Here is a 16407-nt window from a genome sequence, read left to right as displayed (position 1 = left end):
CCCAAGGACCCTCACAGAGCAGGGACTGTTTGGGTGGTGGATCATTCTCAGCACTGCAGTAACACTGACGTGGTGGTGTTGTGTTAGTGTGTGTTGTGCTGGTACGAGTGGATCAGAAACAGCAGTGCTACTGGAGTTTTTAGACAGTGTCCACTCACTGTCCACTCTATTAGACGCTCCTACCTTGTCGGTCCACCTTGTAGATGTAAAGTCAGAGACGACAGCTCATCTGCTGCTGCACAGTTTGTGTTGGTCATCCTCTAGTCCTTCATCAGTGGTCACAGGACGCTGCCCACAGGACGCTGCTGGCTGGATATTTTTGGTTGGTGGACAATTCTCAGTCCAGCAGCGACACTGAGGTGTTTAAAATCTCCAGCAGCACTGCTGTGTCTGATCCACTCAGACCAGCGCAACACACACAATCACACCACCACCACATCAGTGTTACTGCAGTGCTGAGAATGACCCACCACCCAAATAGTACCTGCTCTGTGGGGGTCCATGGGGGTCCTGACCACTGAAGAACAGGGTAACAGAGTATCAGAGAAACAGATGGACTACAGTCTGTAACTGTAGAACTACAGAGTGCAGCTATACAGTAAGTGGAGCTGATAAAGTGGACAATGAGCGCAGAAACGAGGAGGTGGTCAGGGTGTCTCGCCTGACCGGTGTAAATGTGTCTGTGTTTTACTCGTGTTAGTGTGTCTGTGTGTATTGTGAGTGCACAGCGCGCAGCCCTGTGGCGGTAAGGCCCGTCTGCCTCAGGGCGAGTGCCGGTGCCAGAGTGAATTCTGGGTTTACCAGGGCGGCTTCAGAGACGCTTGGAGAAGCCTTTAAAACACCCGAGAGACAGAATAGCTTAGACTGCAGTTGAGTGACTCGAGCTGATCTTTGCACTAAACTCAGTGCTGATGGTCTCGTTATTGAGGGGTCGTGTGTCTAGTACATGCAGTGGTCACCTATAACTGGGTTTCCATCCACGTTTATTTATATTTTGACACGTTTTGCTAGCGATGGATAAATTGCAGCACATTTTATGAAAAGGCCAAACTGAGAATAGAATGAATGACCAGTCAGGTGTTTCTGAGCTCTTACGATGTAAAACAGACATAAAATGAGCCACCAGATGCGTTCACGTCATTTTTACTGCATATTTACTGGAACTGAATTCGTCCGCTGGATGGAAAACTGGTGGCTGTCCACTTCTAGGACTAGATATCTGTGCTGCTTCATGTCAGGATGGTCGCCTGATGTGCCGTTTCCTTCATTAAATGTTTGTTCTGATTCATTATTAATGCTTTGTTCTCGGTTTTAGGCGTGTTATTGTGAGAACTGTTCGTATCATTTTAATGTGTGTAACTAATATTGCAGATCTGATGCTTCTCTCTGTCTCTTCAGAGGAGCATCAGGCCACAGGTGGTCACAACCTTCGAACTGCCCGGGTGTCACGACATGTGGACCGTCGTATCCAGTGAGGAGAAGCCAGAGAAGGTAAATCATTCCCACGTTAAGGAAGTGTTAATTGTGTAAATTGGGCAGTTTTTTCTGGGAGTGCTGTGTTTTCGTGGGCCGATGTCCAATAAAACAAACGGTCCAGACGTCGAGAGGGGCAGGTTTAAAATTGAGTTTACAGGATTTTACTTCACATCTTCTAATTTATTTTTAATTTCATTTTATTCTGTGATTATTCATTAAGTGACTATATTGTTGTAATTTTAAGGTTATTGATTATTTATTTATATATTTATTTATGTATTTTTTCCCCACTATAAAATTTACTAATATGAATATTACTTTTTAGCATTTGCCATGTTCTTAATATTTAACTTCTCCATCCCTGATTTCTGTAATGGCTCGGCTACGTTGTAAACGAGGGTCTCCTCAGTGTATTGCAAGTTTACATAGAGGTGGTTGGTTGATTATTTAAAATTGTATTTTATTGCATTACGTTAAGTTTTATTACCAAGATAGAGGAAAATGAGTGTTTGTTTGTTTGTTTGTTTGTTTGTTTGTTTTTATATATATATATATATATATATATATATATATATATATATATGCACACACACACACACACACACACATACATATATATATATATATATATAAATAAAATTAGAAATTAACTAAGTAGAAAATATTTTATTGTGCGAAGTTAAGAAGTTTCAGACCACTGCTTTTTGAATAGGGCACAATAAAGGGCAGACAATCAGAACAGAGCTCATTTGCATATCCATCTTGAAGGCACAGCAGGTTAAGGTTATGTAGTGATATTTCATTTCCATTTCCAGCTCTCCCGCTGTTCCTCAGGGCTTCATGATTGTGTGTGTGTGTGTGTGTGTGTGTGTGTGTGTAATTTACAGTATCTAACTACACAGAGGAGAGAAGTGATGAGCCCCGTTTAGATTGTGTAATATTGTGCGATGAAGGTAAAACTGTCTGTCGTCTCACTGCTGTTTGTTTTCCCAGAAGCCTCCAGCAGAGGGCGAGGGTGAGGATGCTGAGGAGGAGAAGCAGGAGCCCACAGTGGAGGACGAGAAGAACAAGCATGGCTTTCTCATCCTGAGCAGAGAGGACTCCACTATGGTACAAACATTTATACCTGGTCAAAAAAAAAAAAACAACTGAGTTTTAATCTAACCTGCCGTCCTACTAGATCTTTAGAGCCAGATATTATGAGAAGGTCTGGCTGCAGACTTGCACCCTCAGCCTGACATGCACCACCAGCCTGCTGATGACGTCGGTGCCGCTCTGCCACGACAGTGGCACCGAAACACGGAGAGTTATACTGACTGTATATTAGCGTTGCCATATCAATAATAAGGTAGTTAAATATGGAAACTTTCACAGTAAAACCAGGACAATAAGACATGAGTGTCGGGTTTGTTCGCAGAAAAAACAAAACGGCGACTGAAACTCATGAAAGCCGAGCTGAAGACGATCAGAACCGGTTATCAAACGCTGTAATACTGATTCAAATAGAACTTATTAAGGATTCTAGCAGATGCTGATGTACAGTCAACGTAGTGCCGTCTCATCAACGTCTTCACAACCTCCTGGAAAGTTGTCAGACAACGTCGTCATAACTTTCTGAGAAATTACATTTCAACATTGTGACAGTGTAGAAAAGCACCAGTAGCCGATGCTGTGGGCACCAAAACGGTCACAACGTCACAGCGTAACTGTTTGCAGGGCCGTTAGGCATAAATCCTGATGGTTTAGATTCCAAGCACGAATTGGCTTGATGATTTGCTGTTAGAGGCCATTAGAATACAATCAAATGTATGTGGAATCAGTCAAAACACCGGATTAAACGATCAGAATCCTTTACACTGTGATATCAACCCACCAGGAAAACGCAGAGTATCATTAGCAGCTACTGAAAACCACCTGGAACCAACAGGCACTTTTAATGGGTTCTCTGTTTTTTTGTTTTTTTTTTTAGCAGGGATGTGCATTAAATTTATACAGCAGTCATTTCCGGCAAGCAAGCTGATTGGTTGAGAGTCGTTCTAATTGTGCTGTTATTTCACCATAACATCACAGGTTTTTCACAAACACTGTATCACTGCACTGAGACGCCGTTGCTAAGCAACGACTCTGACAGCTGTAGGAGACGTTGGAGCCATTTGAACCTTTTTACTTTGCCACAAACAGAAAATGGACACTTAAGGTCACATTTGACCGACAGCCGATTTGGTCCGACTCTGAAGACGAGACGACACTAAATTCCCAAACTGTCGTCACCACTGAGCAGCTGTGACAGAAGAACAGCTGAACAACCTGGAATCAGCCAGAAATGAACCCACGCCAAAAGTGTCTGATCTTCAGAGTCGGACCAAATCAGACTGAGCCATAAAACTGACCCAATATCAGGTTCAGCTCAGTTTGGTCTGGCGTCTGCCTGAGTGTATATGTGTATTATCAGTACTTGGTTGCTTGGACCAACTACAAAAAAGCATAATTAATCTTGTTTAACTGGATCATAAAACAGAAAAACCTGAAAACGTAAAGCCAAACGATCCGTAAACTAAACTGAGCTGACTGTGTTTAGATCCTGCAGACCGGTCAGGAGATAATGGAGCTGGATACGAGTGGGTTCGCCACCCAGGGACCCACTGTTTACGCCGGGAACATCGGAGAAAACAAGTACATCATCCAGGTGTCTCCCATGGGCATCAGACTGCTGGAGGGGGGTAAGATTCAGCCCACTGAACTGTTCGCGCAGGCAAAAGGAAGAAGAAATACAGGAACATCAGTCTCTTTTCATCCGTACCTTGCGTTGTAGGAGAGAGGGGGGGTGGACAGAAGTGAAATATCGAGTGTGATAAATATTAAAGAAGAATCCCACCACTTTCCACATCAGTTATTAGTTGAGATGTGAATGGTTTCATTTAAATGAGGCAAGGCAAGACAGCATAATGAAAAGACAGCTCATTCTCGTTGATCCTTGCCCCGTGTTAACATAAGAGTCGTTCGGTCAGACTAAGCAGTGATTATTTGGTAGTTTTTCTGGACTGTAATGGGGTTTCGTCAGGTGATTTCTCTGTATGTGGGTGCAGTTTGTGTTAGATGGTAAATAAAGTGCATTGTACCGCCTGCTCGCTGGTCTCTCGTCTCAGGTCTGTTTTCTCTTTGTCTTCTGCAGTGACTCAAGTCCACTTCATCCCAGTAGACCTCGGTTCACCCATTGTTCAGTGCTCCGTGGCTGACCCCTACGTGGTCATCATGACGGCCGAAGGAGTGGTCACCATGTTCGTTCTGAAGAGTGACACGTACATGGGGAAGAGCCACCGGCTGGCATTGCAGAAACCGCAGCTCCACACGGTCCGTCTGCCTGCTGGTTTATAGTTCTAAACGTTTACTCGTGTCTCCGTTTATCATTTTGGAATGGCGAATCTTCTGTCTGCCAGGTAGACAATTTGCCAGCCTCTTAAGCACCAAGGATGAGTCAGAGTGTTCAAACAGTCATGGAAGGTTAAAGAATTTGATGATTACATTTTTAATAAGCAAATTTGCTTCTCTAATGTTGTTGAAGACGAGATGTTCTCCACTAGAGGGCAGCGTGAAGATGGTGTTTAATGTACAAAAACTGCTTTAACTGCACACACAGTTCTCTACGACAGCGTTTTAGGGCCACTGTTAATAAAATAAAAAAAGTAGACTGTGAGAATAAAGTCATAATATTTTGAGAAAAGTTGTAATATTACAAATTAATACCAGGAAAGGTTTCAATATTGTTGCCAAAGTCTTTGTAAAGTGAAGCAGCGCCTCCTGGTGTTAAATGAGGGGCGTTGAGTTGGTGGAGCTGCACTTTCATATCAATTCCCCATAAAGAGACACTCAGCCTCCCCGTCTCTCCTGCTCATCAGCATCAGCCTGGTATTAGTGCAAGAACCGGCTGAGTAGGAAACCATGTTTATCTAGAGTAAAGAGCCGGACGGACTCGGAGGACACTGTTTATCTAGAATAAAGAGCCAGGTGGACCTGGAGGACACTGTGTTTATCTAGAATAAAGAGCTGGATGGACTCGGAGGACACTGTTTATCTAGAATAAAGAGCCAGGTGGACCTGGAGGGGACTGTGTTTATCTAGAATAAAGAGCCAGACGGAATCTGAGGAATCCGTGTTTATCTAGAGTAAAGAGCCGGAAGCAAGCCCTGTTTGTCTAGACAGTGTTATGGAAACATTCTGGAAATATTACGACTTTTTCTTGAACGCTACTATTTTAATTTTTCTTAGCAGTGGCTGTAAAATGCCGTGGTAGTTCTCAGATGGGTCTGCTAAGCCGTTTATTATATTCCTGTTTTTTTATTTGTTTTTTTAATTGTGCGTGTTTTACTGTAGCACTCAGTTCTAGTATCATGCAGTTTCAGTACTTCACACGGTTCACTGAGACAGGGAACCTCAACACTGGCCTGATGAGTGTTTTCTAACTCAGAAGATTGAGGTGGAGTTAAAGTTGCCGTATTTCTTGGTTATTTAAAGTGAGTTTTGGATCATGCTTGTGTTCCCCTCTGCAGCAATCACGAGTGATCACGTTGTCTGCGTATCGCGACGTGAGTGGGATGTTCACCACTGAAAACAAGATCAACTTCCTGGTTAAAGAGGAAACGATGGCCAGGAGCCAGACAGAGACAGAGACGGTCATCCAGGACATCAGGTAACAAACAGCTGTATAGAACGGCCAATCGGATCCTGCGTCGCCCTGGTGCAGCGATGCTTCCTCTCAGCGTCGTTTGCTGGTCAGATTTAACTGCTAAGCTGAGATTTTTGCACATTCGGTCAGATGAGGTAGCAGTTCAGCATCTCGAAGCTCCCGTTATGTTTGTGCTTTAGTCCATGTTTATAGAGAACCGGGAGTCTTACAGGGTCAGGAACCACATAATCAAGTCTTTGAGACGCTGATCACCTCCACACTGTTAGAGGTGCGAGTGGGCAATATGGCCAGAAATGTACATCACAGTATGGATTATGATTTCTGACAGTGAACTTGTTTTTGTAGATTAATATTGATGTATTATTCAGGAATGTCCCTTTACTTTTAATAAGAAACATATTTAACAACGGAAGTAAATCAAAAATATTTTTAGGAAAATGGTGAAGACAGAAATGTACAACACCGAGTTGTATTCAAAATAAGTTATTTATTTAACTTTAAAGTTAAAAAAACATTTGAACCAAATAAACTTTATTTATTTATTTATTATTTGCACAATAAGGTACATTAAATACAAAAAAAAAAGAGTTAAAAAAATAATAATAAATAAAAGCCTAGAAAGTACTTTCCCACAAGGAAAAATTAGTTATTTAAATTTACTTAAATAAAAAAACAAATTAAACGCTAACACACGGTCCGAGTGAGCAGGAGGTTTAATTTAACCTGTTTTTTTTTTTTTTGAAGAAGACGAGAGAGTGCTTTTTTTTTTTTTGATGAGGTGGTAGACATTTCCAGATTTGAAGGCCCTCGATCAGCTGTATGAAGGTCATTAGAAGATCTTGTGGAGTAATGATGACCCTGAAAGTTGTATTGAACTATCAAAGCAGTCATGAAGACCATCGGTCAAACGCTCAGTTAACAGTTATTTAGTTCATTCTAAACGTCCCTATCAGCCGGTATGTAACCCACTAGTAGCTGCAGGTAAATGTGTTATCACTGTGCTAACTGGTGGGGTCTAACTTCCATTACTCAGTGGCTGTATAGATACCAAGGAGGCAGAAGTGGTAGATTTTTGACCGAACTGTCACTGTAACTTCATTTTTGCTCTCCATTCAAATCCTCTCCTTCTCCTCTTTCTGATTCTGCCCTGCTGTCTGTGCGCTCAGTAATACAGTGGATGACGAGGAGGAGATGCTGTATGGAGACTCGAACCCTCTGAACAGCCCAAGTAAAAACGAGACCACCCGGGGGACCCCTGCAGCATCCGCTTCAGTGCAGCTAGAGCGGCCGGGTGGTCAGGGGAAACAGGAGCCCACCCACTGGTGCATGTTGGTCCGGGAGAACGGCGTTATGGAGGTCTGAACGAGATCGTTTCCAGACAGATTTGACTTTTTTTTATTAGAATTGATTATAATCAATAAATTCAGGAAAGAAAAAAGCCTTTCAGTAAAATCTCAGGCTATTGTCACGTGAAAATAAGTGTCGTGAGATTTTATGGCGCATTTAAGAATTTTCCAAAGAGGTTCCCGGCTGCCAGGATCATGATTAGGGTAGCCTAACTTTGGAAATCCTTTTTTTTTTTTTTAAACTATCATCATTGATGGAATTAGTATTATATTATTTTAAATTTTCCAATGAAATTTTATAGCATTTTGAACATGTCAGCGTACATTACGTCTGTGCTGGAGCACTAGAGTCTGTGCAGGTTGCCAGTGGTTGCATTCAGGCTATTATAAGTAAATAAAAATAAAGCAAACAATATTATCAATGAATTTATTGAGGCTGAAAACAAAAACAAGAGTGTGACCAAGAAGGACAGCAACTGAGCTCAAGCAGTTTGCATCAATGTTGCTGTTCTTACTGAAAAATAAGCGTTAGCATGTAATAAGCCTGGGATTTTAAGCGGTAAATATCTAATATTAATTCTCTTCTTTATTATTGACGTTACTAATTCTTACCTCTACTGCTTTTCCCATCGTGTCCTCAGATCTATCAACTCCCGGACTGGCGTTTGGTTTTCCTGGTGAAAAACTTCCCTGTTGGTCAGCGAGTGCTTGTCGACAGCTCAGCGGGTCAGTCAGCCGCTCAAGGAGAGACGAAAAAAGAGGAAGTGACCCGGCAAGGAGAGATCCCGCTGGTTAAAGAGGTCACTTTAGTGTCTTTAGGCTATAACCACAGTCGTCCGTACCTGCTGGTGAGTTTTTTCTGACCTGCTGATGATGTTGATGGTTAGGCGTGTGATTTCTGCTTTGATTATAAACGCGTTAATCTTTATGTCCACCAGGCTCACGTTGATCAGGAGCTTCTGATCTATGAGGCGTTTCCATATGACCAGCAGCAGGCGCAGAGCAACCTCAAAGTGCGCTTCAAAAAGGTGAGAAAAGCACCTTAAATAATTCTTTTTAATGCTTTTCTCCTGAATCAACTGGCAAGGCAAGTTTAGTAAGTTGGCTTGAAAATGCCAACTTACTGTTTTTCATCTTCTTCTTATTATTAATAATTTCTTCTTAAAAAATAAAATATTTCTTGTCCCAGTTTTCGAGCTAGTCCCTTGAAACGTTGGATTGTAGGACGTACCTGAGTAGCTTGCTTGTGCTTTTCTGAGTGATGCGACGTACGGTTTTCATGAAACGATCATTCAAAGACAGGAATGGTGAAATGTTCGGGACATTCGGGTCTAACTGGCACAAGTGGTCTTACAATGCACATCTCTCACACAGACACACACACACAGTAACTCAATAACAGCACAAATAGTGGATTTAAGGTAGAACTACATTTAAGGTAGCGCTGAATTTAAGAAGGCAGTGGCAGTGAATTTTAAGATTCCAGTGTATTTAATAGCATAGGAACCACCTAGCAACACCTTGTCGCTGCAGGAGGTCAGATAAATACGCTACTCCTGCACCATTAACCTCTTATTCTCCAGGGTGTGTTTTGGTTTGTCAATCTGAATTTACTTGCCCAAATCGTAAGGCAAGTTATTCAGTAACTGCATGAAATACATGTACAACTTTATTTATTCATATGTAAAAGCCCCTCAAATGAGCAGAACGTGTGTTTTATGATCTCCACATATCACTATACGCTCACAATTCACTGCTGAAAGCCAAAAATCTCCGCCGCTCTTTGTGTTGTTCTCTAAAAGTGATGTTTCCAGAGCAGATCACTGAAGAGACGCCGTCTGTTTATAGTTTAGAGCCCAGATTTGGGGAAAAACGGGTCGACTTTCAGTAGAAAAACAAAGTTCAGCTTCTTTTATTATAAGGGTTTAAAATGACGTCACCGTCTATTAGACTGGAGAGAAGAGCTACAGCCTCACACGACGCCCAGCTTCTGAATGGAGCTTATGGAATAGGAAGGTTATGAATAATGTGACAAAGTATGGTTTGGAACCACCAGTGGTCTCAAGGAGTTGACGAGGTTAAGACGTTTCTAGAGCAGTTCCTTAAACTATTCTGGAACAGACTGGTAGGCAGTGTAATGCAGTGGCTGGCTGGCTGGCTGTGATGTGTTCCTTGTTTTACTCCTAGTGAGACTCTGGCTGCTGCTTTTTGAAGAAGAATGACCATGTTCCTTTGTTCCTCAGATGCCACACAACATTAACTTCAGAGAGAAGAAGTCGAAACTGAAGAAAGACAAAAAGTCAGAGGCCCTCGGAGAAGATTCCTTAGGAGCCAAAGGTCGCGTGGCCAGGTTCAGATACTTTGAGGACATCTCTGGATATTCTGGAGTAAGATGGAGGGGTTTCTGTGCAGTAAACTAAACTCAGTAAACTAGAATGACTGTTGTTCATTTGCCGTGGATATCAATGGGATTTAGTTCTACACATTTATAATATTTCCAGTGACATGCTTTATTGTATGTTTTTGGAACTGTGAAAATGTGAAGGTGCTTGTTACTTTGCATTGCTGATGTTTAATGTGACATGTTATTTAGGTGTTCATCTGTGGTCCTTCTCCTCACTGGATGTTTGTGACGTCTCGCGGAGCGATGAGGCTTCACCCCATGACTATAGACGGGTCCATTGAGTCCTTCTCCCCATTCCACAATGTCAACTGTCCTAAAGGCTTCCTCTACTTCAACAAACAGGTATAGATTCTACAATGGCTTAATTTACTTCACTTTAGCTTGTAGACACCCCAAAGGCTTACTCTACATCAACAAACGGGTATAGACACCCCAAAGGCTTACTCTACATCAACAAACGGGTATAGACACCCCAAAGGCTTACTCTACATCAACAAACGGGTATAGACACTCCAAAGGCTTACTCTACATCAACAAACGGGTATAGACACCCCAAAGGCTTACTCTACATCAACAAACGGGTATAGACACCCCAAAGGCTTACTCTACATCAACAAACGGGTATAGACACCCCAAAGGCTTACTCTACATCAACAAACGGGTATAGACACCCCAAAGGCTTACTCTACATCAGGCTTACTCTACATCAACAAACGGGTATAGACACTCCAAAGGCTTACTCTACATCAACAAACGGGTATAGACACCCCAAAGGCTTCCTCTACATCAACAAACGGGTATAGACACCCCAAAGGCTTACTCTACGTCAACAAACGGGTATAGACACCCCAAAGGCTTACTCTACATCAGCAAACGGGTATAGACACCCCAAAGGCTTACTCTACATCAACAAACGGGTATAGACACCCCAAAGGCTTCCTCTACGTCAACAAAAGGGTATAGACACCCCAAAGGCTTCCTCTACGTCAACAAACGGGTATAGACACCCCAAAGGCTTCCTCTACATCAACAAACGGGTATAGACACTCCAAAGGCTTACTCTACATCAACAAACGGGTATAGACACCCCAAAGGCTTACTCTACGTCAACAAACGGGTATAGACACCCCAAAGGCTTACTCTACATCAACAAACGGGTATAGACACCCCAAAGGCTTACTCTACATCAACAAACGGGTATAGACACCCCAAAGGCTTACTCTACGTCAACAAACGGGTATAGACACCCCAAAGGCTTACTGTACGTCAACAAACGGGTATAGACACCCCAAAGGCTTACTGTACGTCAACAAACGGGTATAGACACCCCAAAGGCTTACTCTACGTCAACAAACGGGTATAGACACCCCAAAGGCTTACTGTACGTCAACAAACGGGTATAGACACCCCAAAGGCTTACTGTACGTCAACAAACGGGTATAGACACCCCAAAGGCTTACTGTACGTCAACAAACGGGTATAGACACCCCAAAGGCTTACTGTACGTCAACAAACGGGTATAGACACCCCAAAGGCTTACTCTACGTCAACAAACGGGTATAGACACCCCAAAGGCTTACTCTACGTCAACAAACGGGTATAGACACCCCAAAGGCTTACTGTACGTCAACAAACGGGTATAGACACCCCAAAGGCTTACTCTACGTCAACAAACGGGTATAGACACCCCAAAGGCTTACTCTACGTCAACAAACGGGTATAGACACCCCAAAGGCTTACTCTACGTCAACAAACGGGTATAGACACCCCAAAGCCTTACTCTACGTCAACAAACGGGTATAGACACCCCAAAGGCTTACTCTACGTCAACAAACGGGTATAGACACCCCAAAGGCTTACTCTACGTCAACAAACGGGTATAGACACCCCAAAGCCTTACTCTACGTCAACAAACGGGTATAGACACCCCAAAGGCTTACTCTACGTCAACAAACGGGTATAGACACCCCAAAGGCTTACTCTACGTCAACAAACGGGTATAGACACCCCAAAGGCTTACTCTACGTCAACAAACGGGTATAGACACCCCAAAGGCTTACTCTACGTCAACAAACGGGTATAGACACCCCAAAGGCTTACTCTACGTCAACAAACGGGTATAGACACCCCAAAGGCTTACTCTACGTCAGCAAACGGGTATAGACACCCCAAAGGCTTACTCTACGTCAGCAAACGGGTATAGACACCCCAAAGGCTTACTCTACGTCAGCAAACGGGTATAGACACCCCAAAGGCTTACTCTACGTCAGCAAACGGGTATAGACACCCCAAAGGCTTACTCTACGTCAGCAAACGGGTATAGACACCCCAAAGGCTTACTCTACGTCAGCAAACGGGTATAGACACCCCAAAGGCTTACTCTACGTCAGCAAACGGGTATAGACACCCCAAAGGCTTACTCTACGTCAGCAAACGGGTATAGACACCCCAAAGCCTTACTCTACGTCAGCAAACGGGTATAGACACCCCAAAGCCTTACTCTACGTCAGCAAACGGGTATAGACACCCCAAAGCCTTACTCTACGTCAGCAAACGGGTATAGACACCCCAAAGCCTTACTCTACGTCAACAAACGGGTATAGACACCCCAAAGGCTTACTCTACGTCAACAAACGGGTATAGACACCCCAAAGGCTTACTCTACGTCAACAAACGGGTATAGACACCCCAAAGGCTTACTCTACGTCAGCAAACGGGTATAGACACCCCAAAGGCTTACTGTACGTCAACAAACGGGTATAGACACCCCAAAGCCTTACTCTACGTCAACAAACGGGTATAGACACCCCAAAGGCTTACTCTACATCAGCAAACGGGTATAGACACATATGTTGATATCATGTTGTCAATGTGTGTGTGTGTGTGTGTGTGTGTGTGTGTGTGTGTGTGTGTCCATTACAGGGTGAACTGAGGATAAGTGTGTTACCTACATACCTCTCCTACGATGCCCCTTGGCCAGTCCGGAAGATTCCACTTAGATGTACAGTCCACCATGTGACCTACCATGTGGAGTCAAAGGTAACTGCAGTTGCACAACCATATGTACAATTGTGTAACTGCATGTTATTTATTAAGGATCCCAAATCTTCATCTGCTGCACTTGGGACACAGAGTTTCATATATAAGAAAATTCACATATCCTTTGTATACTGTACCATACATTAAGTCTGTATATAAGCAAATTGTGTAAAATCCTCTATCTAGTAGTGAGTTAATACCCAGTTAAAAGGGGAATTCCACCAAGTTTTCAAAATTTCTGTATATTTAAGTGGTGGAGATGTTCATAAAGCTATCCAGAGTGTTTTAGTGTGAAAAGGTTCCTTTTAGAGTCTGCATCTTAATTATTTAATAACACAGAAATGTAGAAAAAATTGGTGGACTTCGCCTTTAAATGGCCTTTGAAATGTATTTTACATGTAATGTGTATATGTGTGAATTTGATTGGGGATGCTGAGTTTTTTGTGGTGTGTGTGTGTGTTTGTGGTAGGTCTATGCTGTGTGTAGCAGCATTAAGGAGCCTTGCACCCGTATCCCCAGGATGACGGGAGAGGAGAAGGAGTTTGAGGTGATAGAGAGAGGTGAGTGGCTTCTATTGCGGGAAACAAATTACGTGAATTAGCTCTTGGAGGTGAACAGACGCTTTGTTCTCAATTGCTTTCAGCCTGAGCGACATCTGCAATAGGCACTTACGAATTTACAGATATTACATTTAGGCCCAGTATCATTTCATATTTTAACACCTACCTGTCGTTTTTGAGTGTCTCCTGGCTCCTTGGAACTGAGCTACGAGCAGTAGTGGTTGAAATCTTCTCTACAAAATGGAACAGCCCTCAAATAAATGAGCATCACTTCATTAACAGCTACCAGCGCTGCTCTGTAGGCGACCCTGCCCGTCTGCAGGGACAGCAGAGGAGGGGAAAGTTCAGCTCCTCACTGCTGGGCTTTAGTTACATTTAGGGCATCGTACGGCTTCAAAGAGGTGGGCAATTATTTATCATCACCCACCCCTAATTCTTCAATGATATGAAGCTAACATCAGAACTGCTTCACCATTTAAGGTGGAATGGGAAATTTAGCTGTCTACTGAGACATCAACATATAGCTAATGATTTCTTTATGCTTGTTATGAAGAAAAGGACCAAAATACATTGAAACGACGTTAATCTTAGATAATACAATTTTTTAATTGAGAAAATACTCACATTTGTGTGTTTCTTTGGTCTCGTACGCAGTCATCTTGCTGGTTTTTCTTTATCATAACCTCCATTTGGAGGGTCATGTAGCCCTAAACCTTCGCCCTACCCCTCTATCTCAGCAGAAATCAGGGCGCCCTACCCCCTAAACATGAACACGGAAAACAGAGGGGTAGTGCTAAGTGAATGAACTCAGAACCATCAGCCAACTGTGTTTGCACACCGTGAAATTAGATCTCTGCATTTAACCCATCCGTGCAGTGAAACACCCACATACATGCACACTAGTGAGCACACACACTAGGGGGCAGTGAGCACACTTGCCCGGAGCGGTGGGCAGCCCTATCCATGGCGCCTGGGGAGCATTTGGGGGTTAGGTGTCTTGCTCAAGGACACCTCAGTCATGGACTGTCAGCCAAGGGGATCGAACCGGCAACCCTCCGGTCTTAGGGCTGGTTCCCTAACCTCCAGCCCACGACTGCCCCCAAAGTGGTAGGTGTGAGGGGTAGATGTTAGGTAGGTGATTGGGCTGATGTTAACATAAAGCTCATGCCTTGTGTGGCTATATTAACCGCTGTGTTTGTCTCTTTTTCCCCTCAGATGAGCGCTACATTTTCCCTCAGCAGGAGAAATTCTCCATTCAGCTCATCTCTCCAGTCAGCTGGGAGGCCATCCCCAACACACGGTGAGCCTGTGATCACTACAAGCTTCGTTGGGCTGACTATGTCTGGTGGTACAGGCGGTGTTCTGTTTCTAGTAGGGATGTGCTGAGCATGAATTTCTCAGGCCTGGTCTAATACATACTTCCCAGTTCATATATGAAAACTAAGCTACGGAAACAGCTTGTTTGGAATTTTTGTGATGACATAAAAACCAGCACACAGCCTGCATTGTTTTATCCCCATCCAGTTACACTGAAAATATAGGGGAAGGTTTCAGCCCAGACTGCTTTTTGAATGAGGCACAATGCTTGACAGCCGGTGAGAACAGAGCTCAATTACATACATCAGTCAGGTTAAGAAGAACAGCCTGCTTAAGTATAAAGGATAAAGAGAGGTTGGAAAATGATCATGTGTGAAGTGAATCATCAAAATAAATCATTATGGATCTCGTAGGGCGATGAAATAAATCTAAGAAAATTGCATGGAGCCTTTAAACCTGACGCTTACACTGTGTGGGCTTCATGGACACATGATAAACATTATCACGTTTTCTGAACTTTGTATTAACCAAAGTCACAATGTGAATAACATTATTGTCTCTTTAATAAACCCAAATTTTATTTAAAATTCCTAAATAAAAAAATCTATTTAAATAAAATGAATAAAATGTGTTGCAGTAGCCAAAAAAAAGAATAAGCTGGCTGATTTGTATCTGATTTCAATCTTGGTCTGTACCATTATCTGTAATAGTGTCTATTCTATTGTATAAAAATATAGATTTTTTTTATGGGAAAGCTTAACCTGAGCACTTGGTGTGGTTGTATTAAGGAAGCTCTGGTCATTGTTAAATTGCATGAAAACTGTTGCTTCATATATTTCTTATGAGTGTTCTCCCTCCGAGTGAACCTGTGAACACTTTTTTAAGGATTGATCTGGAGGAGTGGGAGCACGTGACTTGTATGAAGACGGTGGCCCTGAAGAGTCAGGAGACGGTGTCGGGTCTGAAGGGCTATGTGGCAGTGGCAACCTGTTTAATGCAGGGAGAGGAGGTCACCTGCAGGGGCAGAGTATGTTCTTAATGTTACACAGCACAGCGTTACACACTGCAAAGTTACAAACCACGTTATACACACGTTACACAGCACAGAGCTACGGTGTTAAGCTCAATGTTACGGCACAGTGTATAGTCTTATACTGTTACACAGCACAATGTTAAACACAGTGTTACAACATAGTATTACAATTCTCAACATCAAACACAGTGTTACACAGCACAGTGCTACAAATTACATTATACACTGTGTAAATTATACAGCAGTGTTACACATTGTTAGGCACTTACACAGCACAGTGTTACAAACCTTAATGTTAAACAGTGTTACACTGTTACACAGCACAGCGTTACAAACCTTAATGTTAAACAGTGTTACACTGTTACACAGCACAGCGTTACAAAGCTTAATGTTAAACAGTGTTACACTGTTACACAGCACAGCATTACAAGTCTTAATGTTAAACAGTGTTACACAGCACAGCATTACAAGTCTTAATGTTAAACACACTGTTACACAGCACAGCGTTACAAATCTTAATGTTAAACAGTGTTACACTGTTACACAGC

At 42.8% G+C, this 16407-nt stretch overlaps 1 protein-coding gene across 3 annotated transcripts in view; it reads left to right on the top strand.

The window, feature by feature from the left end:
- The window catches only part of cpsf1 (cleavage and polyadenylation specific factor 1), a 54583-nt gene that overhangs the window by 26088 nt on the left and 12088 nt on the right, over positions 1-16407 (top strand). For 2 of the 3 annotated variants that reach the window (XM_037535485.1, XM_037535483.1), the window contains exons 17-30: positions 1399-1491; positions 2470-2586; positions 4055-4196; positions 4649-4827; positions 6024-6163; positions 7327-7516; positions 8148-8354; positions 8445-8534; positions 9750-9893; positions 10100-10252; positions 12833-12949; positions 13419-13509; positions 14725-14809; positions 15712-15853. In XM_037535485.1, coding sequence (XP_037391382.1) covers positions 1399-1491; positions 2470-2586; positions 4055-4196; positions 4649-4827; positions 6024-6163; positions 7327-7516; positions 8148-8354; positions 8445-8534; positions 9750-9893; positions 10100-10252; positions 12833-12949; positions 13419-13509; positions 14725-14809; positions 15712-15853 — 1890 coding nt within the window. The remainder of the gene's footprint in view (positions 1-1398; positions 1492-2469; positions 2587-4054; positions 4197-4648; positions 4828-6023; positions 6164-7326; positions 7517-8147; positions 8355-8444; positions 8535-9749; positions 9894-10099; positions 10253-12832; positions 12950-13418; positions 13510-14724; positions 14810-15711; positions 15854-16407) is intronic. The other variant, XM_037535486.1, reaches the window with a different exon arrangement.

The sequence above is a fragment of the Pygocentrus nattereri genome, chromosome 27 (assembly GCF_015220715.1).
Source record: "Pygocentrus nattereri isolate fPygNat1 chromosome 27, fPygNat1.pri, whole genome shotgun sequence".
NCBI lineage: Eukaryota > Metazoa > Chordata > Actinopteri > Characiformes > Serrasalmidae > Pygocentrus > Pygocentrus nattereri.
Note: the sequence above shows the minus strand (reverse complement) of the source record. Positions and strands in the feature narration are given on the sequence as shown.